General features: G+C 45.1%; 1 protein-coding gene across 1 annotated transcript in view; it reads left to right on the forward strand.

Moving 5' to 3' along the window:
- The first annotated feature begins 1,470 nt into the window (after positions 1-1,470).
- Positions 1,471-27,876, forward strand: part of WDR48 (WD repeat domain 48) — a 37,674-nt gene continuing 11,268 nt past the window's right edge. Inside the window, exons 1-9 of the mRNA XM_056857290.1 lie at positions 1,471-1,577; positions 11,120-11,260; positions 12,476-12,554; positions 15,318-15,400; positions 15,544-15,673; positions 17,060-17,148; positions 18,432-18,533; positions 25,163-25,387; positions 26,546-26,620. Coding sequence (XP_056713268.1) covers positions 1,530-1,577; positions 11,120-11,260; positions 12,476-12,554; positions 15,318-15,400; positions 15,544-15,673; positions 17,060-17,148; positions 18,432-18,533; positions 25,163-25,387; positions 26,546-26,620 — 972 coding nt within the window. The 5' untranslated portion in view covers positions 1,471-1,529. The remainder of the gene's footprint in view (positions 1,578-11,119; positions 11,261-12,475; positions 12,555-15,317; positions 15,401-15,543; positions 15,674-17,059; positions 17,149-18,431; positions 18,534-25,162; positions 25,388-26,545; positions 26,621-27,876) is intronic.

Genomic DNA, 27,876 nt, shown 5'->3' on the forward strand with positions numbered 1-27,876 from the left:
TGCCTCTCAGCATGACACAGAGTTGCCTGTCAGCATGACACAGACTTTCAGTATACATTACACAAACCTCTGTATGTGTATGTGTGTTTAAGCTCTATATGGAATTAATTCTGCACATGTTCATAAGATACTATGATCATGTCAGAGACTGCTGTCAGAAACTGATGAGGCAGAATATTTGCTGTTCACAGAATGACAGAATCCCTAGCTCTGAAATCACTGTCGCCCCATTGATTTTACTATTACACTTATATCCCGCCCTTCCCCAACTGAAGTCAGGCTCGGGTTGGCTTACAACCAACATAAACAATCCCCTGCCTAGACAGTCAATAAAAATCATATTAATACATATGATTTACCATTAGTTTCCAATAAAAATCCGTAAATTACACAAATTATACCATGATAAAGGTATATAAACCTATCTACAAGTTCACAAGGTGTTTGATACACAGAGGAATTAACACAGAAAAAAATCCTGATAAATGCTTGGAGTGTAGGAGCTTTCGTTGGAAAGGAGACCTTTCTAGCCATCAACGTATCCATACAGGAGAGAAACCATATAAATGCTTGGAGTGTGGGAAAAGCTTTATTCTTTAAAAATAAATGAAGGAAACTCATAAAGCAGCACGTCAAGAACTAGAACGTGCTGGAGTGAGTCCCCAGGCTATCAGGCAGGGAAACACGGGCCATTTATGCTTGGTAATTAGCAGCACACTCCAGGCTGAAGTGCCCCACGCATATATATTTTTAGTTCTTCCCACTGAACTGTCATTCAGGAAGTGGCTGTGAAGCCAGCGCAGACCTGCTTTTCATTTCTTAAGAGCCTTTAATGAGACCTTTTGTATTTGCTCCGCCCCCGCCTCGAAGCATCCACTCAAGGAAGCATGCAAAATCACGGCCGCTGGGTCAGCTATGCAAACGGAGATGGCTAATAGCTATGCAAACGAAGGAAAAGGAGAGCGGGGGGTGGAATTCGTCCTTTTGGATCGGGACCGTGAATAGGCACTTTAAAGGTCGCATTTAAAAATAAGAGCTTTGAGCGAGCATCTAAATTGACCCTGCATCAATGGCCACGGAGTCTCCTCACACAGGCGAGCACCATCGCTTCAGTCCACTGACAAAGCGCCCCAAAGGCGGGAAAAATAACGAAGGTGATAAATCTTGGACGCGGCGCGCATGCGCGAGCCCCCCTTGTGTCGGTTGGAGAAGGGGTTACAGCTGTGCGCGCGCAGCGAACGCTCCAACCGTCGAAACGGTCACCTTCCCACTCTCGCTCCCTTCCCGCGCGCGAGCTCTCGCGAGGAAAACCGCCCCCCCCTTTTTCTCGCCTAACCGCCTCCGCCTCTCAGCAGCGCTGCCTCGCGCCATAGCCGTCGCCACGGCAACCGCGCCAAGCCACGCCCCCGCCTGGTATCACAACCCGCTTTCTGCCCTACAGCGCGTTTGGAAAGGGGGGCGGGAGGCGGGACTTCCGGGCCGGTCGAAGCCCTTTCCTCGGACATGACGACAGAGTGTCAACATGCAAGATGGCGGCGCATCACCGACAGAACACGGCGGGGCGGCGGAAAGTGCAGGTGAGGGGCGCGGGAGGGGGCCGTTGGGGGAGGACTGAGGAAAGGAGAGGGCGGGGAGGCGCCGACGCCGGGGTGGGCGCGGGAGGGAGAGGAAGGCCGAGGGTGGAGAGGAGAAGGTAGACGAGCGAATGGAGGCGGGGGCGCCGTGAGGAAGGAGGCGGGCTGGTCTCCGGTTCAGAGTGTTTCTCCCCCCAGACGATTCCTGGGATCCTGAAAACCCCTGTTTCAAGATCAAGAACGTTACAGTTGTCGGGCTTGATCAGCGCAGCAGTGCATCTAGTCCAGGAGCCTGTTTCACGCGTTGGGCAATGTTGAGGGAATGGCCTTTTGGGGGTTCGCTTAGCTGGAGGCCTTAAAACAAATGCAGAGATTAACCTTGAATGACCGAAAAGTTAAGTTTATTTTACCGGTAAAAGGAGTGATCAAGCCCCTAGCCATGGGGCTAGAAGATGACGTCTGGAAGGTACAATTGAAGGCCAATAGCTTATATAGTACAGAGAATGAAACGTGTCACTTAAGCATACGTGGACTGATAGTCATATGATGTTATTACGGTCATTTTTTGCATAAGATCCTTTTTGATGAGTTGGTGTGTTCTCAGTGTCCAAAGTTCTACTCTCTGTCTCTCGCTTCTATCTATTGATTAACTATGAATAAATATACAACAAGCAAGAGTAAGCTTTCTGTCATGCCAATTTAATCCTGTCATGTCATTTTGCTACTGTGATTTCTATTATGTAACCCCTAATTAGATCATTTCCACTTCAGCAAGCCAAATGGTTTTGCATGAGCAGGGCACAGAGGGTGAGCCCCCCCCTACACACATGTAGGGGCCGTGGCTCAGCTTGGCATGCAGAAGGTCCCAGGTTAATCTCCGGCATCTCCAGTTAAAGGGACTAGGCAAGTAGGTGATGTGAAAGACCTCAGTCCCTGGAGAGCCGCTGCCAGTCTGAGTAGACAATACTGAATTTGATGGACCCAGGGTCTGATTCAGTATAAGGCAGTGCCATGTGATCATATATTCATTGACCTTGTGGTTTTAGGGGAAGGCAGCTTCATGTGTTCGTGTGTTAAAATGGATTGGGGGGTTGTCATGGCTGCATTTGTGACATACTTGTGGTTGCAGTCGCTTTTGCTCTTTGCCTCAGGGTGGAGCAGGTGGGGTGACATCCTGGACAGCTTAAACTAAATAGTGGTGTTGGAGTAAGAGTGTCTGTCTAGGAATGGGCAAGACCTGTGTTCACATCCCCAACATTCCTTGAAGCTCATAAGATGACCTTGAGCCAGCCATATGTTAGCATGTGCTCATTTTTCTCTCTCACTTAGTCTGTCCTACTTCACAGGGTTGCTGTGAGGGCAAAAGGATACATATACAACCTAGAGCTCCTTGGAGGAAGGATGTGATAGTTGGGAAGGGTTGGTAGCAGTTCTTGAATGTTTCTCTTTTTTGTGGTAAATTTTAAAAAAAAGAAACTTGAGAATCTCTCCCTGGACAGTAAAATACTGTGGCTCATCACATAGAGAGAGTCGTTTATGTGGGGAAGTGTTGAAAAAATGTGGCTCTCTTCTCTCCCTTCCACTATGGAGCAGTACTGTCCAGCATTCGAGCCCTCCATACCTCCTCATTTTGTGAAATATATACATAGGTTTCAAGAACCCAGATATGTTTTACATTTACCATGTGAGAGTTTTTCCTGTAGGGACCCCCACCAACAGGTACGAAAAGCTTTCAGGAGAATAGAAATCCCATACAACTGTGAAAGAGGAGCCACTGTTGTCTTTCTGTATGTGTCTTGGCTCTCTATTAAGCGGTTACTTATAGAGAAACCAGCTATAAAGTGAAGAAGTAAAATAAGAGACAGATCAACTTTATTCTGTTCATTTAGCCAACATATTAAAGAGGCAAAATAGCCTAGGCAAAGTAGGTTGGAAACTTCAGTTTGACTTGATCAGGTGGGTGAAGGATTATCCAGTGTTTTAGCGCCCCTTATGCTATTTTCTTATCGTGCTGAGTGAGAGAGACTTTAGGATTAAGTGGGAAATGGGGAGCCCAATAACTCCTCAATTGCATGCATCTTTCTTTCCTTGTATCTACTATGCCTTGGGAAGAGCAGGGGAGAAGGGGTGATTTTGATAAGATTGGACCAGAACCAACAGGTTGAAATTAAATCAAAAGAGTTTCCGTCTAGACATTAGGAAGAAATTTCTAACAGTTAGAGTGGTTCCTCGGTGGAACAGGCTTCCTCGGAAGGTGATAAGTGCTCCTTCCCTGGAGGTTTTTAAGCAGAGGCCTGATGGCCATCTGTCAGCAATGCTGATTCTATGAACTTAGGCAGTTCATGAGAGGGAGGGCATCTTGGCCATCTTCTGGGCATTTAGGGGTCACTGGGTGTGTGTGGGGCAGATAGTTGTGAAATTCCTGCATTGGGCAGGGGGTTGGACTAGATGACCCTGGTGATCCCTTTCAATTCTATGATGAGAGGGAGGGCATCTTGGGCATCTTCTGGGCATGGAGTAGGGGACACTGGGGGTGGTGGGGAGGTAGTTGTGAATTTCCTGCATTGTGCAGGGGGTTGAATCCTGGTGGTCCCTTCCAACTCTATGGTTCTATATGGCAACCAAGGAAAGAGTTAAACAGCCTCCAGTTATCTCCTTGCCTTAGCCACCGCAATAATTTTTCATGATCGAGAGAAGGGGAGCTGCACAATAACAAAAAAGGTATACATAGTTCCCCTATAACATATAACTTATTCTCAGACATTCACATCACGAAAATTTCCAGTAATCATGAGTACCTTGTCGTAGAGTAAATGAGGACACAATATACATTGTGCGTCCCAATGAATTGTTGTGACTGTTGGGATTGTTAGTCATACAGCACAATGGGATATCTGGTGATGATAAAATATTTGTACCTAGAGCTTTTGTCACCAATCTTCAAGTGGCTTTTTGTACCTGCTCTCATCCAGTCTTTTCCATAGAGGAGGAGCTGTGGCTCAGTGGCAGAGCATCGGCTTTGCATGCAGAAGGTCCTGGGTTCAGTCCCTGGCAGCATTTCCAGTTATAAGGACTAGGTAGTGATGTAAATCATCTCTGCCTGAGACCTTAGAGAACAGCTGTCATTCTGATTCAGTACAAGGCACCTTGTTCATATCTTGCTTCCAGAAATGCAATTCCATTGCAGCCAATTCTTAGTCCTCCATTGTATCCACATTATATAACCCTATACTGTACGAGCAGCTTAATATGATGACTGTCTGGGTTTTTTTTAGCATTCTGTTCAAAGGCAACACTGTCCATTGATACAGGACTTCTGTTCATTTCATAATGCAGATGTGTTTTTTTTTAAATGTTCAGGTATACATAAGAAAAACCATGCTGGATCAGACCAAGGCCCATCAAGTCCAGCAGTCTGTTCACACAGTGGCCAGCCAGGTGCCTCTAGGGAGACCACAAACAAGATGACTGCAGCAGCATCCTGTCTGTGTCCCACAGCACCTAATATAATAGACATGCTCCTCTGATACTGGAGAGAATAGTTGTGCACAATGACTTTGACTAGTAGCCATGGATAGCTCTATCCATGAATGTGTCCACTCTCCTCTTAAAGCCTTCAAAGTTGGCAGCCATCACCACCTCCTGGGGCAGGGAGTCCCACAAATTACACACAGTTAGTAAATGCTGTACTTCTGTAGCCAACACACAGAACATTTGTAGATACTTTATACATAACAAAATGTGAGTCAGCAAGACAGTAGTTTGGTGTTGCAGGTTGTGAGTTCATCAGTTTGTTGTACGAATATTTCTTATCTGTATCTTTATTTTGCTTTCAGATGCAATTTTTTATGGTTATACAATACTAGTAGGATAGACACTGGTGATAACATTGTGCATGAGAAGCATTTTCTTGAACAGATAACCTAACTGGTTCTAATCAATGGCCAGGAGCAATTAATTTTGTGCTTACCCAGAGAGTGGAAGATTTCACCCCCCAGTTTTCATGGAATGCTGTTGGAAAGTGGAAAGAATTCCAATTCTCAAATTAACAAAACAACTGGAGAATCTCCAAAAGGTGCCAGAAGACTTTCATTTATTTGCAGTAGTGCTGCAAAGGAAGCGTTCTCTCAAAAGTGAAAGAAGCCCCTTATTTGCTGGACAACCAGTGGCCATTGATTGTGAATATGCGTAATCACAATCTGTTGGGCATAAAATAGTATGGAATTGCTATACTTGCACAAATAAATCTCTTTCTTTTCTACCTCCTTTTTTACCTCTGCCACTTTGGGAGGTGAAAAGTTACTGTGGATGTTTTCAGAACATCATGCGTAGTGTAGCACTTAGGATCCTGGCCAAAGATAATAAACGTTTTGTTTTTACAACGATGTTGGATATGTTTGGAATATAACTTCCTCTTTTTTCCACGGACATCTCAAGGGAGTCCGTTCTTGCACTTCTGCTTCATCCATGAAACATCCTGAAGGGAAAATGAACAGGGCGGTGCATAGCTTGTCTAAATATTACGAGTTCTAGCCAACACTGCTTATAATATTAGAGTTGTAAATGTAGGCAGCTTTGCTGTATCCTAATAGAATGGTTTCTGATGAATACTTATTTCACGTGACACATAGAATCTTTAGATCAATGATTTATGCTTTTTTCAGACCCAGATGTCTGACCCAGAAAGCCAGCATGGTGTAATGGTTAAGAGTGGTGGACTCTAATCTGGAGAACTGGGTTGGTTTCCCCACTCCTGCACATGAAACCTGCTGGGTGACCTTGGGCTAGTCACAGTTCCCACCGAACTCTCTCAGCCCCACCTACCTCACAAGGTGTTTGTTGAGGGGAAAGGAAAGGAGGGAGGTTGTAAGCCAGTTTGATTATCCTTTTTAAGAAAAGGTAGAGAAAATTGGCATATAAAAACCAACTCTTCTTATTTACCTATGCTCCAACAAAAGCCCTCCCCTTAAGAAAAATACACTATGCAGTTTTTTCTGCATCTCACATGCTACTCCTATTAACCCCTATTAACATCTTGCATGCATCTTTTCCTTCCTCTCCTATGTAAATGGAAATAATGATGTTTCACTGGACTCCACCTGAGCCAACAGTTAAGCCCAGTGGTTTAGTTCAAATCAAAAACCCTTTATTAGGCATTTCAGTGGTTTAACATAAAGATCAGCAGCGAGAGATCCCTGCGGCAAACCCCCTTTTGTGCAGTCCTTTTGTGCAATGCCTGGCCCTCATGTTGCTTATCCAGAGGTCAAAGAAGGGGAATGATAGCTGCAACAGGGGAACACTAGCCGCCCCGCCCCGCATTCTGAAATCAGGCCTTTCTAGCAGAAATAGTTGCTGACTAGTACTTAAAGCTAATGCAGGAATGCATTTCAAGCATTTGGTCAATGGCATTTATATAGTGGTTTGAGTCTTTACACGCACTATCTTGTAATCTTTCCGGGCAGGCCAGTATTGTTAAGCCAGTAACGCAGGTGGCAAAGTGAGGCTGAGAGAGAAACTTGCCTGACACTTACCTAGTGATTTTGTAGCATAGAGGAGATGTGCACCAGGGTCCTCCTGAATCATAGCTGATTCTCTTAGCCAGTGTGCCATACCCGCTATACTAATAATGCTTAAATGAGCATGTGACTTCGGGTCTCTTGGGTGTCCTTGGTAATAGCAAAATTGCAAATTGTGGTCATTAGCTGGCAATTTATTGCAATTCTCAGACATTTATGGTGGGGTAAATGGAACTAATGGCCTCTCTGCATATTATACAATGCCCTGTTCCATTTGGAATTTTATCTGTATAGTAAAATGACCAAACCCATCAGCATATTTAACAGGGTTTAGGAAATTATGTGAAGAGTCATTATCTGCACCAGCAATCTCCGACCTCTGGGTGCCCTGGTGCCTGCTCACTACTCTGCTGCCTGTCCCCTTCCATATCACCCATTCTTTGATCTTGTTTGCACTCTTTCCTTTGTCACTTTCCACGCCCCTCTCTTCCCCCTTCTCTGATCCTTTCTTGAATTTCTTTATCCTAAATCGTTAGCCAGCGAGGTGTAGTGCTTAGAGTGTTGGACTAGAATCACGCTGGGTGACCTTGGGCCAGTCACACACTCTTCGTGTAACCTACCTCAAAAGAGCTAAATTCTAGTCCAGTGGCACCTTGTCCAACAAGATTGTCAGAGTATAAGCTTTTGATCATCAAAGCTCCCCTCGTCAGATACAAGTAGGAATGGAGATCCCTGAGCCCTTAAATTCCCAGGAAGAAAGTGGGAGGGGTGTTGCAAAGAAGGGAATCAGGATGCAAAGGTACAATGCAAAATGTGATCAGCTTGATTAGAGCAGGGGCAGAAAATCAGCATCTGTAATGACATAATAATTATTATAAATGTTATTTGTATCCCGCCCTCCCCTGGCAGAACTGGGCTCAGGGCAGCTAACATCATGAAAATACATACAACTAATAATACAGTCAATAAAATACAATTAAAATAACGCTAAATTATACCTTTTTTGTGATGGCCCCATAACCCTACAACACTATAGGGAGAGATCGTTCTGCTGGTTTCCATGGCCTAGTTGCCTACAATTCAAGAGTTTAAGAGCTCGGGGGAGGGGGGAAGGAGGAGGGAGGCCAGTATAAGGCAGCTTCATGTGTTCAGGCTGGAGCCAGGGCCGAGGAGGCCCTGGCTCTGTTTGAGGGCAGCCGGACGATCCTAGGGCCAGGGATCACCAATAAGTTATTTCCCGCTGATCTTAACGCTCTCTGGGAGGTATATAAGGAGAGGCGGTCCCGAAGAGACAGTGGTCCCAGACTGTTTAGGGCTTTGAAGGTGAACACCAAAACCTTGAACCTGAGCCAGCATTCATTCTGGAGCCAGTGTTGCCAGCACAGCACAGGTTGGATGTGGGCTCTCCATGGGGTCCCTGTCAGGACCCACGCTGCTGCATTCTGGGCCAGTTGCAGTTTCGAGAACCATTTCAAGGGTAGCCCTGTGTAGAGCGAGTTACAAGAATCCTGTGTCCCTATTCAGCCCTGGTGGGGACCTTCGTTCTGAATTTGCGAATGAACTCACCTTCAGCTGTCTCACAGGGTTGTTGTGAGGGTAAAATGGAGAAGGGGAAATTCTGTAGCTCACTTTGTGTCCCTATTGGAGAGAAATGTAGGGTGTAAATGAAATAATTCTGTAATAGTAAAAGGATCTCTTTGTCTGTCCACCCATCTGTCTGCGGTAAGCTTTATTCAACAGAAAATAAAGCTAGGTATATCAAAGATGGCCACCAGCTTCGGGAAGATCATGAGAGTTGCAGATCATGAGAGTTACCAAACCTGAAGGGAATTGGACCATCTTGGGCTAATCAGAACTGGCTCTTTAAAGAAACCTCAGCTCAGAAGAAGCTGGTGGGGGAAAGGAGGGTTGGGGAGGCTGGTCAAAAGGCAGGGCTGCTAAAAAGTAGAATGCTATAGGCAGTAGCTTGAAAAGCAGGCTACTTGGCGAACAATGGATGGTGAAGAAATGGAGCTCGGAAGGCAAGGGGGAAAGGAGGGCTGGTGAGTTTAAAATTACATTCAGGCTATGTATATAAAGTATATATAAAACGTAAATGAATTTCATGTTTAGACTTGGGTGCCATCCCCAAGATATCTCATTATGTATATGCAAATATTCCGAAATATTCCAAAATACGGAAAGATCTAAAATATGGAACACTTCTGGTCCTGAACATTCGGTTTGGAGTGTAGTGGTTAAGAGCAGTGTTTTGGAGTGGTGGACTCTTATCTGGAGAACCGGGTTTGATTCTCCAATCCTCCACAAGAGCGGCGGAGGCTAATCTGGTGAACCAGGCTGATTTTCCCACTCCTCCACATGAAGCCAGCTGGGTGACCATGGGCCAGTCATGGTTTTCTCCGAGTTCTCTCAGCCCCACCTACCTCACAGGGTGTCTGTTGTGGGAAGGGGAAGGTGATTGTAAGTCGGTTTGATTCTTCCTTAAGTGGTAGAGAAAGTCGGCATATAAAAACCAACTCTTCTTCTAAGGGATACTCTACCTGTACTTTTATGCTTAGAAACATTTTATGCTTAGAAACATTGTTGATTGGTTGAGCTGAACGTATGTTCGAGATTTCCCCCCTCCCTTTATAATAGTTATCCAAAGAATAGAAGTTTAACTACTTAGTTCTGGGGGTCTGGAATATCACTAGCAAAGCCATGCTGATCCTGAGAATGCTTATATAGGTGTTCATGCTGTACCTTTATCAGAAGTAAAAGGAAGAACATACTGCCCCATGCTCTTACCCCAAGCATCTTTGCTTGGGTTTTATGTTGGTTTGCAGAGTCAAGCAGTAAATTAGGAAATGAGGGAGAATTGGATGTCCTCCCCACTTACACAGTCCTGCTTGTATATGTCCTTGCCTGTGATCCATACTATATTTCTCATAAAGGGAGAATTGGGTGGAGTTCACAGTTTGTAACCATCCAAGAGTAGCTTGAGACCAAACCAAAGGTCTTGATTTAATTCTCTTTAACAGTTCAATTCTGTGCAAAGTTACTGCAGACTACGCCCAGTGGAGTAACTATCGAGGATTACACTGTGAATCTGCTCATCCGCATAAATTGATCTGAAGTGAAATGGTTTAATCTGTAGATCAGCTATTGTAAGCAACCCCATACGCTCCCCTTGCATAAAGGGTAGTGGGTCATGCAGTAGCACACAATGCTTGTTCTCTCAAAGCAACATGCTGAGTTCACAAGTCAGTAGATACCAAAATGAGCACAGTTTTTGCTCCATTTTTGTCGTAAATAATAGGAATTCCTATATGTATTTAAAAAAAATCTGTCTGCATTTTATAGCACCTTTTTTTAATTTTTATTGAATTTTTACTGTACAGAGTTAAAAAAGGAGCAGGGAAGGGAAAAGCAGGGGGAAAGTTAAGTTTCTGTGTCCAAGTCTGGTCAATACATTCATTACATATCTTGGAACAATTTGTCATACTGTACTATTCCCCCTATCAATCTTCTAGTGTTAAAGTGTAGCATTAAAATATATAACAATTTGTCTGATAGTCATTACCTATACCAGTAGTAATGTTAACTCTCGCAATATAGGATATAAAATTTTCTAACATTAAAACTGCTCTCTAATATTTCCAGTACTTAGTTTATGATCTAGTTAGCCTATTAATAGAATTAGCTGTGTACAGTCATTGTGCATATTTATCATAAAAAGGTTGCCATTTGCATCCCTCCTTTTTTTGGAAAAAAATTAGACAGTATTCTGTTTGTATATGTTACAAATTAGGAAGTGAAAGACGCCGCTTCCTCTGCTAGAGGTATTTTTGTGATTTGATGCTGAGGTTTTACTCTCTTCTCAATTATTGTATTAATTGAATGTGACGCATATGTCTCTTACAAGTACTCATGACTCTTTTTTTAAAAGGACATGAAATGGAAGCATTGTTGATAACGAGCGGCTAGAGTGAAATGCTCTCATCTGTGGATTCTTAATGCTTTAACTGGAAATGTGTCAACACATTTTAGGTCTCCTATGTAATTAGAGATGAAGTGGAGAAGTACAATCGGAACGGCGTAAATGCACTGCAGCTTGATCCAGCACTAAACAGACTCTTCACAGCGGGCCGCGACTCCATCATCAGGATATGGAGTGTCAACCAGCACAAGGTAAAGCGGACGTGCAAGTTAATGTTCGTAAAGATGCACTTGGAAGGTTGGCGGCCACCCAACTAGCCGATGTAACTGCTGTGAATTTTGAAGATGATGTTCTTACTGCGTTTGTGGCCGCTGTAAAGGTTTCTGTCACTTCTGGCTACAGATCCACTAGCTGGGTACCCAAGGTTGGGGGGGGAATAAATAAAATATAAAAATAATAAAAATATAATTTATTTGGAGCGCTGTGTCTAGATAAAAATTATTTTAAAAAGGAAAAAAAGCACAGTGGCATTCCTTAAGGCTGACATCTATAACCACGTGTCAGATGCATTTCAGCCTATACAGACAGTTTAAATCCAACCAGGCATGTATATAGGTTGTCTAAAAAATAGAATAATAATAGGTTAGTCTCTATCTATTAAGAAGCCAACAAATATTTTCAAACATCTGTTTTAAGATTTATACAGTTGGCTTCTTAATAGATAGAGACTAACCTATTATTATTCTATTTTTTAGACAACCTATATACATGCCTGGTTGGATTTAAACTGTCTGTATATGTATCTGTAAATGTGTGTATGTTTTACATGGGTTTCAATTGACCACTGAGGAAGGCCAATTAGGCCCAAACGCATCTGGCACGTGGTTATAGATATCAACTTTAAGGAATGCCATTGTGCTGTTTTAACGTTTTTAAATAATTTTTATCTAGACATAGAGCTTCAAATAAATTATATTTTCATTATTTTTTATATTTTAATTAACCCCATCCAACCTTGGGTACTCAGTTTCTGTTTTCTAGGTTGGGTTTCATTCCCCCAACGCCGGTGTCCATACCAGTCTTGGTGGCGCAAGTGTAATGGGCGCTGGCGCGGCCCCTTCCACACCTAAGCGCTTTCGGCCACAAAGCTCAGGAATGGGCTGTGAGTCGTAAGCTGATGAAAATAAGCGGTAGGCTTACAGTAATAAACACTCTGTCATTTATATAACTGGGAGTGAAACTAAATGCAGCTTGTTCGTATAGCTTTTTAGTAATTATAATGGTGTAATAAGAGGTGGATTCTGGCTTTTTCTTTAAACTTGCTGAGGGTGATTAATTTAATCATTTTGGCTTTAAGAGTATATTTGCACTGAACCATGGCCGAGATTGTCAGAAATCACAAATGTCCTTAAGAGATTTCTCAATGAATCAGATGCAAGATCTCATAATACAATTTATAATTTCAGCAAGATCCTTATATAGCATCTATGGAACATCATACAGACTGGGTGAATGATATTGTACTCTGCTGCAATGGCAAAACTTGTAAGTACCTCTTTTTTCCTTTTTCCTCCTTTTTTTAATGGTATAAGGCTTACTAGGGTTGACAGTAGTCAAAAAGGGCAAGAGTCCAGTAGCACCTTAAAGACTAACAAAAATATTTTCTGGTAGGGTATGAGCTTTCGTGAGCCACAGCTCACTTCTTCAGATACAGCTAGAATGTGAATCCATCGGTCTTTAAGTAGAGGAACAGTATGTAAATGTGAATAGCAGGCTTGATTGGATTAGGTGTGATATGCAGAAGAGTCTGTGATGTCCAGGGGAGAGATGGGTGTGGAGAAATCAGCATTGGTAATGGGCCATGAATCCAAGGTCTTTATTCAGCCCAGGTAAATGCATTGACTTTAGTTTGAATATCAACTGTAATTCAGCAGTTTCTCTTTCCAATCTCCCTTTAAAATTCCTTTGTAAGAGAACTGCTACTCTTAAATCTGCAACAGAATGTCCTGGAAGGTTGAAATGTTCACCCACTGGTTTTTGAATATTGTGGTTTCTGATGTCAGACTTATGTCCATTTAATCTTTGTCTAAGAGACTGACCTGTTTGTCCAATGTAGATTGTGGAAGGGCATTGCGGGCGTGTGATGGCATAAATCACATTAGAAGATGAGCAGGAATATGAACCTGAGATAGTATGGCTGACATTGGTGGGTCCAGAGATGGTGTTCCTAGAATCTATATGAGGGCAAAGTTGGCACCTTGGTTTGTTGCAGGCCTTGGTGCCAGAGTCCATGTTCTTGTTAAGTAGTTTATCATCATGGGTGAGAATGCATTTACCTGGGCTGAATAAAGACCTTGGATTCATGGCCCATTACCAATGCTGATTTCTCCACACCCGTCTCTCCCCTGGACATCACAGACTCTTCTGCATATCACACCTAATCCAATCAAGCCTGCTATTCACATTTACATACTGTTCCTCTACTTAAAGACTGATGGATTCACATTCTAGCTGTATCTGAAGAAGTGAGCTGTGGCTCACGAAAGCTCATACCCTACCAGAAAATATTTTTGTTAGTCTTTAAGGTGCTACTGGACTCTTGCCCTTTTTGACTACTGCAAACAGACTAACACGGCTACCCATTAGGGTTGACAGTGTGCCAGTAATAAGTATGTAGTGACTTTCTTAGGTTCTTAAAGCACTTTACAAATCCTACAGTAATGCCATAAAGCAGGCTGCTGTCTTTCTCTGGAGACACGTAGACAGCTATTTCACATAAATGTGGGGAGCAGTTTGCAAAATAGTGTGGGTTGGATCCTACAAGTCCTTTCCACTAAGCTTGATCCGGTAACTTCTTTCCGTGAAGGTGACCTGGCGCGCTTCCATGGCACAAGTGGGAGTTCAGACCTGGGTCTTTCAGAAACTAGTCCGACACTCTTAACCACCGTGCCACACTGGCAACCTCTTCAAGGGGTTTTCTAAGCAAGAGACGTTCAGTGGTGGTTTGCCATGGCTTGCCTCTACGTAGCAATTTTGGCCTTGCTTAGCGGTCTCCCATTCAAGGCTGACTCTGATTAAAGGTAAAGGTAGTCCCTTGTGCAAGCACCGGGTCATTACTGACCCATGGGGTGATGTCACATCCCGACGTTTAATGGTTTGCCTTTGCCTTCCCCAGTCATCTACACTTTACCCCCAGCAAGCTGGGTACTCATTTTACTTACCTTGGAAGGATGGAAAGCTGAGTCAACCTTGAGCCGGCTACCTGAAACTGACTTCTGTCGGGATCGAACTCAGGTCGTGAGCAGAGCTTTTGACTGCAGTACTGTAGCTTACCACTCTGCGCCATGGGGCATTAGCTCCTGCGATTACTCAAGATTGGGCTAGCCTGGGTCATCCAGGTCAGGGCCGGACCCTTTAGATGTAGCTGAAGCCCTCTTTGCCTTTCCTAGACTGAACTTAATCCTGTCCCAGGAATGTGAGCAGGAATTGATCCCCGTACCCAAGATAACCATCGTCAGCTGCTTTGATGGAACTTAGTTCTTGTTATTGCTCATCCAGGCCATGAAAGCCAAGCAAGCTTAGAGCAGCTTGGCCTTTGACCAACTGAAGTGTGAATTTCCCACCTTCAGCCACATGCTGGTCACCACTACACCGCACTAGCTCAGTGAGCCTGAGTGTTGCCATTCACTGTTCAGAGGCAAGTTGGTTTGGGGGATGAATAAAGTTCTGGGATCTCAAAATTGAACAATGGGACTGGGATAGTTAAAGTGTGGAACTCCCTGCCCCAGGATGTGGTGATGACTGCCAACTCAGAAAGCTTTAAGAGGAGAGTGGACATGTTCATGGAGGAGAGGGATATCCATTGCCATTAGTAAAAATGGATACTAGTCATGATGCATACCTATTCTCTTCAGTGTCAGAAGAGCATGCCTATTATATTAGGTGCTTTGGAACATGGGAAGGATAATGCTGCTGCAGTGGTCTTGTTTGTGGGCTTCCTAGAGGCACCCGGTTGGCCACTGTGTGAACAGACTGCTGGACTTACTGGGACTTGGTCTGATCCAGCATGGCCTTTATGTTCTTATAACAACCACAGGAGGAACAGGCAATGGTAGAGTAGCTTAGGTGGCTAGCAGTCTCATTCCTCTAGCTCTTACATCTTTTTTGGCATGCTTTCCAGAGTAATACTTATCAGAAACCAATTATTTCCGATTAAACAGAATGCATAAAGATTTCTAATTTTGAAAAGAAACATTAACCATCTCTTGTACTATAGAGAAGTAACCTATTGCAACCTTTTCCTTATAGTAATATCTGCTTCTTCCGATACTACTGTTAAAGTATGGAATGCACACAAGGGATTTTGCATGTCCACACTAAGGACGCACAAGGTAACAACAAGAAATATTTAAAAAATGCTATTGTAAGTAAAAGCTGCAGTTGTTAAATCAGTTGTGCCAAGTGCCTGGCAAATCTGTAAGTTTCCTGCTCCTTAGTTCCCTGTTGTCACATTGGTTTGTGTGCTTTACTTTAGGATTATGTAAAAGCCTTGGCGTATGCAAAAGATAAAGAATTGGTTGCGTCTGCTGGGCTGGACAGACAGATATTCCTCTGGGATGTAAATACGCTAACAGCACTGACTGCCTCAAATAACACTGTCACAAGTAAGTATCTGAGGAGAGTGAAGTGCTTGACAATCTGTGCAAGGTATTTTTTTTTTTTGGCTGGGGCGGAAAGGCTTTTCAGCAGCGTCTTATCAGTTTTCCCGCCCTCCTTTCTGTCTGCTAATCAGCTGGGCGGCAGGCTGAGCAGCTGAGATAATGTGACCTCCACTCTTTGCTTAGCAGTTGTAGAGCACCCTGATAAAACAAAAGATATGACCGTAACAAGATTAATAAAGAGAGTGCAAGGGCAGTCCTGAAGTTGACAGCCAACGAAGTGCACTGTGGTACAATCTTCTGAGACTAGCAAAATGCCTGCTATGAAAGGGTTGCAGGTGAGGGTGGGTGGGGTACCTTTACTCAGAATTCGATCAGAGATGGGATGGGAGTTTCTGTATGCAAAGACGTGGTCCTCATGGGGCTCAGTAAGTGCTAAACCATTGGTTTTCTTCTTGTGTGAAGTCTTTCACTTAGGTAGGAAATAATGGTGAAAACCTTTTGGATTGTAGTGTAAGAACGCCACCCGACAGAAGCTGCACGTTTCCAGCCTTAACTTCCATTCATTACTGTAGTGCTACCTGAAGTTTTAATTTATTTAAACAGTTTATTCAACCTGGTAAATAAATGCTAGTGTTAGTGGATTGGATTTTCATTTAAAATTTAGCTGCGTTTACTGGACATCGCACACTAGGCTTCTGCAGTGTTCATTACGATGTCTAGTAATGGTATAGCCCAGGCTAGCCCAATCTCGTCATAGACTCATAGAGTTGGAAGGGACCTCCAGGGTCATCTAGTTCAACCCCCTGCACAATGCAGAAAATTCACAACTATCTCCCCCCCCCCACGCCCCCAGTAACCCCCTACATTGTTGCCCTCCTCTGGACACGTTCCAGCTTGTCTCTCTGTGTGTGTGTGTGTGTGTGTGTGTGTGTGTGTGTGTGTGTAAAGTGCCGTCAAGTCGCAGCCGACTTATGGCGACCCCTTTTGGGGTTTTCATGGCAAGAGACTAACAGAGGTGGTTTGCCAGTGCCTTCCTCTGCACAGCAACCCTGGTATTCCTTGGTGGTCTTCCATCCAAATACTAACCAGGGCTGACCCTGCTTAGCTTCTGAGATCTGACGAGATCAGGCTAGCCTGGGCCATCCAGGTCAGGGCTCCAGCTTGTCTACATCCTTCTTAAATTGCGGTTGAAACATACCATGATAACGAGAATGTAAACTCTCATGGCTTGAAGAGTCTTTTCTTTCTGCGTTCCCTGAACTCCCAGTTTACTGAAATCTCATTGAAGGCAGTTGATGTATGCTCTGTGTTCATCACAGAGTCCATCAAGCCCTTTGTTTCAAGCTGTTTGAAGTACTTGATGCAAAAATGTTGCATTTTTTTCAACAGCTTCTTCTCTCAGTGGGAACAAAGATTCTATCTACAGCCTTGCCATGAATCAGATGGGAACAGTAATTGTATCAGGGTCCACTGAAAAGGTAAGCAAGTGAGGCCCTTTTCCTCCACCTCAAGCCTTGCCAAAACAATTGCCAGTGTGAATTCATTTGGAAGATATTTACAGTGCATGTTTGTACAAATTGAAATATCGGCCTGAAAAATTCTCATCCAAGTTCTAACCATGGCAGAATCTGCTTAACTGCTGAACTCTGTTCAGGCTAGTCTGGGCTAAGCATTCCTATCATTTGGAGAGCTTTCATTTGTTCTGATCCAGAGAGGTTCTTACTGGAAATGCATTTGACTCCATATCTAGAACCTGACTATGGACTAAACTGCAGTCCACCACAATTGATGGGAGATTGTGGGTGGCTAATTAAAAAACGTTATACTGATTCTACAGCCTAAGTGCTGTGTAATAGGGAAGGTCATTTAACTGCTTCTTTTACCATTTTCTGGGGGTTAGACTGGGGTTCCTTTTAGTGCCATCCCTTTTTAATTTGTATCTGTCTGATTTGCCAGCCTTCTTTGTTGACCCTTCTTCCCATGCGCCTAAATTACTGAATACTTCAGTCCCTCTTTTACTTAATGCAGACGACTCAGTTTTACTTTCCCGAACCCTGGTTGGTCTTCTTTGGGCTCTGAAAAGGTTCCACACTTATTGTTTGCATGAGGAATTATCTATAAATTTTAATACAAACTAAAATTATTAAGTTGGCTCCTCGCTCTTCCACCAAAGAGAGACTGGAATTGCAGAGGTTCTGTAATGTAGTTACATCCTTCTGAGCTGCTGGAATGGGGTATCCCATATACCAATGCTGCTCTATCTGTAGTTGGTTCCCTTCTGTTGGAAAATTTACCACCAAGGTAGAAGCTGCTGAGGGACAGGAGTTTTCCTCCATTCATGTTCTTGCCTCACGTTGGCACCCTCAGTTTACAACCCCAGAAAAGTTCCTCCAGTGGTGAGTGGGGGGAGAGGGGGAACTACTTGTATATTATGTGGGTTGGCATTGCTTGGAAACAATTCATTGGCTCCTTTTGCTGGTATCTCTGCTGCATCTGAAGCAGGAGGTGTTCAGGAAGGACCTGAATTGTCTTAACCCTGAGTAAACCTTCTTTAGTGTGTTTGGGAGTGGGGAGAATGTTTTTTCAAAGATATATCCAGTCCTGCTTCTACATAAACAAATAGTGTGTTGTGTCAGCAAGGAGGTCTTAAATAAGAACAATTGTAGCATGAAGGGCTTCCGAACAGGTTTCTTCAAGGAAATAATCCTTGTTTCAAAGAGATTGATTTCAGGGTGTGTGTTTTTTTTTTTTGCCTCTACAGGTTTTAAGGGTTTGGGATCCCAGAACCTGTGCAAAGCTTATGAAACTTAAAGGGCACACAGACAACGTTAAAGCTTTGCTGTTGAACAGAGATGGCACACAGGTATTTATTGATTTTATTTATTTATATTGAATATGAATAGCCCGCCCCCCCCCCCCCTGCATAGCAGGGCTCAGGGTGGGTAACAACATACACTAAATGAAGCCCAACTAGTTGTACATCCTCTCTGGCCTGAGGAAATATTGTCCTCTGCATTTTTAAATCCAAAACATTTATTTCTTTAAAAAAAAACAAAAAACGACACACAGATCCTAAATTGGTGAAATTAGACTTCCAGTGTTAAAATAGAATCACAGAGTTGGAAGGGATCACCTGGGTCATCAATTCCAACCCCCTGCACAATGCAGGAAATTCACAACTGCCTCCCCCCCAGGGCCCCAGTGACCCCCTACTCCATGCCCAAAGGATGGCCAAGATGCCCTCCCTCTCATGATCTGCAACAAAGGTCACAGAATCAGCATTGCTGACAGATAGCCATCCAGCCTCTTCTTAAAAACCTCCAGGGAAGGCATGCTCACCACCTTCCGAGGAAGCCTGTTCCACTGAGGAACCGCTTTAACTGTTAGAAAATTCTTCCTCATGTCTAGACGGAAACTGTTTTCATTTAATTTCAACCCATTGGTTCTGGTCTGACCTTCTGGGGCAACAGAAAACAACTCGGCACCCTAATTACAGCTCTAGCTGCAAGTATTTTCTCCCCTGAGGCAAGGGCATCCTGAGCTGCGGGTTGTTTTCCCTCTCCATCCGGGTAGGCAGGACTAAAAGATTCTGACTTCCTGTGATACTTGGCGGGAAAACAGCCTGAGGAAGCCAGTTTCCGTCCTGCCTATCCGGGTGGAGCAGGCAACTCCGCATAGCTCTGTGCCTTTAGGCTTCATTTCTTTAGCTAGGAGTAGTTTCTTTCCCTTTCGTGTTACAGCTTACCTCTCAGTGTTCCGTGAGTCCTTAATCTTCGCCTTGATCCTTGTTTTTTTAGTGTTGGTCTGTCTTCTACCCCCCCCCTCCGTTTTTTCTTCCCTCCTTATTTCTTTAGCCAAGATGGCCGACGCCATTTTAGTTAGGGAAGACGACCTTCTCTCTGAGAAGGACTATCAAAGGGGGTTGGTGCAGAGCAACCCCAAGGGCTCCGGTTCTCCCAACGGCCGCCCAGGCGGACCATTAGGGAGCAAAGAGGAACCGGGAGAGACCCAGACGCCTGATCCGGAGGCGCCTTTAGAAAAGCCTAAAAAGGCGCGCAAAATAGCGCCGCAGCTACCGGGCGCCCGGAGAAAAAGGCGCGGCGTTAAAGTTGGAGCAGGGGCGAAAGCCGGGCGCAAGTCACCCGCCTCTTCCCCAAAACCGGCTAAACCGCTCAACAAGCATCAGGGACGTTCGGATCCGATGGCAGCTGCATCCTCTGGTAACCCTGCGCAAACGGGAACGTTCCCGCCGGGAGTTGGCAGCCCCCCCCCTCCCAGGAGGTGGCAGGCGCACAATTTATTTCATGGCAAAATGCTGATGACCTTATTAATTATGCCCTCCAGCGTCAGTGGATGGCCTTTCAATCCTTTCAAACTCGCCTCCCTCCCCCTATGGGATTGGACCCCTCCCTTCCCCCTCCCAATCTCCCGCCTAATCCTTCCTTTTCCAACTGCACTTCTGCTGTAAATGAGGCAAAATCAAAGGTCGATGCTCCCTCTGCTGGCAGGAGTGGGTCATGGCCTACAAAAGCAGCAATGAAGGCTAAGCCATGTGAAACCAGGGAGAATCAAATGGATCTCTCTAAGTCTCCCATTTCTTCTGTAGATTATGAGGAGGAGGAGGAGTTAGAGGAGGGGGAATTCGATTCCGACGAAGACCCACCTCAACAAGTAGAACAGCATAACAGACTTTTTTCTGGGGAGGATTATCAGGCCCTTTTGGCAAAGGCTATCCTCGCCCTTGATCTCAATGAGGAATCAGATCAATCTGAAGAGCCAAAGTCTAAGTTAAAAAAAGGGGTCAAGGAATGCTTTCCAAGACCTAAGACAACAACCAATTCAGTACCCTTCCCAGAATTTTTCATTAACGCGGTCAGAGACGAATGGGAGCACCCAACTCCCAATAAACAACTCCCCACTAGTATTAAAAAATTATACAATCTGGCTCCACATGCCATGGAAATGCTTAAGGTTCCCTTAGTAGACGCCCCTGTGTTGGACCTCCAATCACCAGGTTTGATCCCAGAAGACGGGGTGGGCTCCCTGAGGGACCAGTTAGACAGAAAGTCAGACTACCTGGCGAGGAAGGCGCACGAGGCCTCAGCCATGGCCATTCAGACCAGCGCTACCACTTCCATCTTTGCTAGGGCCGCTTATTTATGGGTCAAGAAAATTATACAACTTGTACCAGATGATAGCCTCAGAGTTCTTGGTGGTCTTGACAGAGTACAAACTGCGTTGACCGTGATGGCGGATGCCTCACTAGATACCATGTCCTCAGTAGCGAGGTCAATGGCATCAGTCACCTCCATTAGAAGGGGTCTATGGCTCAGGTCCTGGCCAGCTGATTTTAAGGCCAAAGCTACACTGATGGCCTACCCAGTCAAAGAGGGGAGGCTTTTCGGAGAAAAGCTGGACAGTATCCTTGTTGAAACAAAGGATAAAAAACAGGTCCTTCCCATGCAGATCAAAAAAGACCAACGTTCTCCTCTGTATCATTCCTTTCGTTCCCCCAAATTCACTCCCAGATTCAGAACAGACTTCAGGAGAGGCTCTTGGGTGTCAAACCGGGGATCATGGAACAATACCAGATCCTTTCGCAGAGGGGGGAGATTCTCTAGGCCCCAAAACTTCCAGGCCAGGTCAGATAAGGGCGACCGATTACCCAAACACCCCCCTCAGTGACGCCGATCACACCTACGTGGGGGGGAGGTTACAAATGTTCACAGCAAGGTGGGCCTTGTCCAACCCGGACAAATGGGTCTCTCAGATCCTATCAAATGGATACCTACTGGAATTCACCTCCCGACCCCGGGATCTCTTCCTAAATTCCCCTATATCACTCAAAACAGAGAAACATTCAAGGACAATAACAGCAATTCAACACCTGCTATTCATCAAAGCCATAGAGCCAGTCCCCAGCTCTCAGAAGGGCCAGGGAGTATATTCCATATTTTTTACGGTGCCAAAGAAAAACGGCGACTGGAGGGCCATCCTCGACTTGAAGTACATCAACAAGAGGATGGCTCGAAGACACTTCCGCATGGAAACAGTCAAGTCAATAGTGGAATCTCTACTCCCTGGCACCTTTATGACGGCTGTGGATCTGACGGAGGCCTACCTCCATATTCCTATACATCCACTACACAGACCATTCCTCAGGTTCGCCTATGGACCCAACCATTACCAATTCAGAGCCCTCCCCTTCGGGTTGACATCCGCCCCGAGGGTCTTCACGAAGGTACTGGTAACAGTCATTGCTACACTCAGACAGGAAGGAGTCCAGGTACACCCGTACCTGGACGATATTCTGATCTGTGCTCCAACACCAAATCTCTCCCGCACCCATACAGATCACGTTATCCAGGTCCTCCAGGAACATGGATATCTCATAAATTTCGGCAAGAGTTCCTTACAACCTTCCCAAGTTATGACACACCTGGGAACCAGAATCAACTCAAAGACCAACTCTTTATCTCTATCCCAGGAGAGAATAAGCAAACTGAAAACCTTTGCTACCAAACTGACCAAATCAAAGTCCGCTATGCTAATGTCCCTTGCGGCTCTACTGGGCCTGATGGTGTCGTGCATAGCGATTGTCCCATGGGCACGCTTTCACTCACGCCCCCTTCAGTGGCTTCTACGTCCCCACCAATTAGATATAGCAAGAAAAAAGGTCAAGTCAGTGACAATCCCACACAGCGTCAGACACAGTCTTCTGTGGTGGACTGTTCCGTCGAACCTGCACAAAGCCACACAGTACATTCACGAAGACCCTGTTCAAGTCTTCACAGACGCCAGCCTTTTCGGATGGGGGGCCATATTGGGAGATCAGGTAGCCCAGGGTCGCTGGACCCACCAGGAATCACTGCTCCATATCAACCTGTTGGAGCTGAGAGCTGTCAAATTAGCTCTCTGGAAGTTCGCAGACATAATCAGGAACCATCATGTACTTATCAGAACGGACAATGTCGCTACAAAAGCGCACATCAACAAACAGGGGGGGTCCAGGTCCTCTTCCCTTCACAGAGAAGCAGTAGCAATTCTCACTTGGGCTCAAGCCAATCTTCCCTCGATCAGAGCGGAACATATCAAGGGAGACCTCAATTGCCAGGCCGACTGGTTAAGCCGGCAAAATTTAGACGAAGGAGAATGGGAGTTAGATCCAGGAACATTTCTTCAGATCACAGAAATATTTGGCACCCCCTTAGTAGATCTGTTTGCCTCCGAATCAAACCGCAAGGTACTCAGATTCTACTCCAGGTATTTTCACCCAAAGGCAGAAGGCACAGACGCCCTTCTCAGCCCGTGGCCCAGGGGACTGCTGTATGCTTTCCCCCCAATACCCATTCTACCAAAAGTCCTCCGCAAGATCCATCAATACAAAGCCAATGTGATATTAATAGCCCCTTACTGGCCTCGGAGGCCATGGTTTGTAACTCTGAAGAGCATGTCCTGCCAAGATCCATGGCAAATTCCAACGGAATCCAACACTCTCAGACAGGGACCTATCCTTCACCCAGACCCTCATTGGTTCTGTTTGACCGCCTGGCACTTGAAAGGCGGTCACTGCTAGAGCTAGGCTATTCCGTCGAAGTGGTTAACACAATTTTGGAGGCCAGAAAGCCCTCCACTAGGCGCATTTACAACGCGTCGTGGAAGGCTTTCGTTCGCTGGGCCAGGAGAAAGCAAATGGACCCACTTCACCCTGACATTCCCGGCATCCTGGAATTTTTACAGGAAGGGGTTAGACAGAACCTGAAGGCTTCCACTTTAAGAAGACAATTGGCCGCCATTTCTACTGTTGTTCCTTTCACGGACGGACATCCCACGACACAGCATAGACACATCTCTGCCTTTCTAAAAGGGGTATCCCAAATTCAACCTCCTGCCTCTCACAGGTTCCCTACATGGAATCTTAATCTGGTTCTTAAGATTCTCATGGGTCCACCATTCGAACCTCTCAAAACGGTTCCGATGAGGTACCTTCGCATGAAGGTCCTCTTCCTTACAGCTATTACCTCAGCTAGGAGGGTATCGGAACTCAGAGCCCTTTCCATCAGAAAAGGCCTGTGTGTCTTCCATAAAGACAAGGTTGTCCTAACTCCAGACCCCACCTTCCGGCCTAAAATAAACTCCCATTTCCATAGATCTCAGGAAATAAACCTCCCATCGTTCTGCCCCAATCCATCAGGCACAACCGAAGCATTATGGCATACCTTAGACCTCAGGAGAGCCATCCGCACATTCATTAAGCGTACTGCAGAATTTAGAAAGTCAGACTTCCTATTTATAGGAATATCTAACCCCAGTAAAGGAAAAAAGATGTCAGCCGCTGCCATCAGTAACACAATCAAGGCATGCATAGCTGAAGCTTACAAGGTAGCTGGCAAGCCAGTGCCCGAGGGCATCACAGCTCATTCCCTTAGGAGTATGGCAACTACTGCCGCCTTTGACAAACAGGCCCCGCTGGAAGAAATTTGCCGGGCCGCAACCTGGTCCTCTGTTTCAACATTTATCAAGCATTATAAAATTCACACATGGTCCTCAGCGCAGGCGGCCTTCGGCCGCAGGGTCCTGCAGAATGTAGTCGAGTAAGTGTAGCTTATCCCACCCTTTTTTGGGGAGCTCTTATAAGTCCCGCAGCTCAGGATGCCCTTGCCTCAGGGGAGAATATAGCCTTGGATACTCACCGTGAGGGCTTATTCTCCTCTGAGGCGAAGGGCATCCTGCCCCTCCCTTATAACTTGTCTTACAATAAAAATTTTAACTGTTCAGTACTTGTCTCCTGCTTAGCACAGGAATGGCTCTATCTGTCTATCTGTTCATGTTGGGTTATATGCAATTGCAATTTACAGTTAGTTTATATAGCGAGTTCTTCCTACTGCTGTTAATGTAGCTAGTCTAGACGGTAACTGGCTTCCTCAGGCTGTTTTCCCGCCAAGTATCACAGGAAGTCAGAATCTTTTAGTCCTGCCTACCCGGATGGAGAGGGAAAACAACCCGCAGCTCAGGATGCCCTTCGCCTCAGAGGAGAATAAGCCCTCACGGTGAGTATCCAAGGCTATATTCTCAGCTTCCATACTGGGGCCATAAAACGTGCTAGTATCTTCGATGAATTGTCGTACAGTGTGAAAAGTGAATGCGTGGAGCTGCTTTATACTAAATCAGACCGTTGGTGCATCAGAGTCAGTACTGCCTGCTCAGTCTGGCATCTGCTTTCCGAGGTCTCCAATAAAAGGTCTTTCTCATCACCTACAACCTTATCCTTTTAACTGGAGATGCTGGAGATGGAATCCAGGATCTTCGCATGCCAAGCAGAAGCTCTCCCACTGAGCCTATGCCCCTCCCCAGTGACGTAAATTGAATAACTGAGAGAATATTGGTGAAAAGGAAACTGAACTTATACAATCACTTTGGCGCGGTGCAGTCACCGAGTTCTGATGTGTATGTTTGTCATGAGGTTAAGCAGATCTGTCGCTTCTGTTACAGTGTCTTTCCGGCAGTTCTGACGGGACCATCAGACTCTGGTCTCTCGGTCAGCAGAGGTGCATAGCTACCTACAGAGTCCACGACGAAGGAGTCTGGGCCCTGCAGGTCAACGAAGCCTTCACTCACGTTTATTCGGGCGGAAGAGACCGAAAGATATATTGTACGGATTTACGGAATCCTGATATCCGGGTGTTGATCTGTGAAGAAAAGGCGCCAGTTCTTAAGGTACCGTGGCTTGCTTTTGCTATATATCTTGATCAGATTTTCTTTTACTCTCCCTTGCTTCTGTCTGCTGTCCTGGATGACCATTCTAGAAGTACCATATACAGTTAGAGGCGTTGCTTTACTGCACATACTCTGCAAACGTGTCTGCCTCACTATTTGTTGAATTATTTCTATAAGGAAGTTAGTCTTACACACTTCAGGAATTGCATCTCTTTCTTGGTCAGTCCAGTAGACGGGGGACCAAGATGTCGACGGAGTAACAACTTCTGACTGAACATCTGCGGTTTTGTCTGTTTATGCCGTTTCTCAATATTTCTTCTCCCTTTATTTAAATTGGTTTAGAGGCTTAAGAGTGAAATTGCTTTGAAGCTGTCCAGAAGAGAGACTGTTATATGCGGGAGGTTTTCTATTTTGAGATAAGACATGTTTGCTAAACTGTTACGACCTGGCAACTGAGAGGAGTTGATAACTGAGTGGTTACAGCTGGAATGCTGCTTAAAGACACTGTCAAAACATCTAAATCAGGACTGCAAGTTAGTGCTTATAACCAGCTATTTGATAAGATCTGCTTTTTAGCACGGATAAGACTTTTATAGAGTGGTCAGTCCAATACTTTTGCTCGCTAACGCAGATAGAAACTTTATTGAAAAGTTGCCTTTCTCTTGACAGTCACCACACCACAAAAGCAAGGTTTTGTATCATATCACCTGGGGTATTCTTTTTCTGACAAATAGTTTTTAATTGTTGACTCTTGCAGCAGAGTAATACGGAATAATGGTAATTGGAATAGGTAGGACAATCCTTGTATCTGTTCCACAAGACTTTATGTATTTTTTTAAATAATCAAAATATTGTAAAAGGGACCAAAGATGTACATCAAAACCAGAAATACTTTATTCAAAGCCAATGAAATTCTCACTGAATATTGGTGGGGTGTCAGGTCTGAACAAGTGTGATTGGAAAGCTATACAATGGCGCAGTGTGCTCTGATAGTCCAGCATACAGTTTCACTTCAAGCACTTCTAATATTTACGACTTAGTCCTTTCTGAGTGGAGAACAAACTTTATGGGAATAGTCAGTTTTGCTGTAACCAGCACTCTCCACTGGTGTGTAACATAGTTCTGTGCCAGATAAACATTGTTCAATCTCTTAATCAGATGGAACTCGATCGCTCAGCAGATCCTCCTCCAGCTCTTTGGGTTGCCACGACTAAATCATCTGTGAACAAATGGGTAAGAGTGGCTTTAAACTTGAGTATCGCGTGGCCGTTGCGCCTTACAGCTGTTGGGCCAGACGCCAAAGGCCCCGCACTGTCCTGACGCGGGCCCTGATGCGTGCTTTCCTTTGCTTCCCCACAATGGAACTTAGTTGCCTGCATTCACCGGTGCAGGGTCCTAAGCCCTAGCAAGCCCCATCCTCTGCTTCCCTGGAAGCTTTGTCATGATTATGGTTCTGGCTGCCTGTACTGGCGTGCCTTGGGAAGGGAGGGAGCGGCCGTTGTGCATGGCTGCCTTGGAGGGAGAGGCGTGTGATGGACAGCTAACTGCAGATGCCTTATGCCGGTCTGAGAACTCTGATTGACAAGAGTGCTTTAAAAAAAAAGGAATTCTACTGTTGCCCTGGGAGAGTGGCAGTTGCAAGGTTGGCAGCCAGAGGGGAAGAAGGAGAGAAGCGAAGGATCGAGGAGGACCCTGAAAGAGGGAAGTGAGGCCAGGAAACCTTCCCTTAGGGAAGGAGCTCGAAGAAAAAGGGGGAGACCCCTATCCAAGTGTTAAAGAAGGAAAATTGGAACCTGTGTGTATGCTCCTGCCTCCATAGACTTTAGAAATTTTGTGTCAAGCTTATGCCTGTTTAACTGAGAAGTTAATTCACAGTGGGTAGCCGTGTTAGTCTGTTTGCAGTAGTCAAAAAGGGCAAGAGTCCAGTAGCACCTTAAAGACTAACAAAAATATTTTCTGGTAGGGTATGAGCTTTCGTGAGCTGTGGCTCACGAAAGCTCATACCCTACCAGAAAATATTTTTGTTAGTCTTTAAGGTGCTACTGGACTCTTGCCCTTTTTGATATCTGAGAAGTGACAGCCAAGTGATTTCTCTCAACAGTCACAAACTTGTCGGTAGAACAAAACTGATATATTCTTGTGACAAACTATCTGCAGTATATAGTTAACCCAGTTCACTCCGCCCCTACAGATGCCATGACCTCAAATACCCACTGGGGAGCCTGATCACGGATCCCCTACATTGTGGGCTTAGTTTGGCCCTGATCTATTAGGGATATTTGGTGAAAAGAAAGTCCTGTCTCCCTGGGGTCAGCTCACGGAGTGCGCACATGAAGTTGCCTTATCCTGAATCAGACCCTTGGTCCGTCAAAGTCAGTATTGTCTACTCAGACCAGCAGTAGCTCTCCAGGGTCTCAGGCAGAGGACTTTCACATCACCTACTTGCCTGGTCCCTTTAACTAGAGATGCTGGGAATTGAACCTTTGACC

This window comes from Euleptes europaea, chromosome 11, assembly GCF_029931775.1.
Source record: "Euleptes europaea isolate rEulEur1 chromosome 11, rEulEur1.hap1, whole genome shotgun sequence".
Taxonomy (NCBI): domain Eukaryota; kingdom Metazoa; phylum Chordata; class Lepidosauria; order Squamata; family Sphaerodactylidae; genus Euleptes; species Euleptes europaea.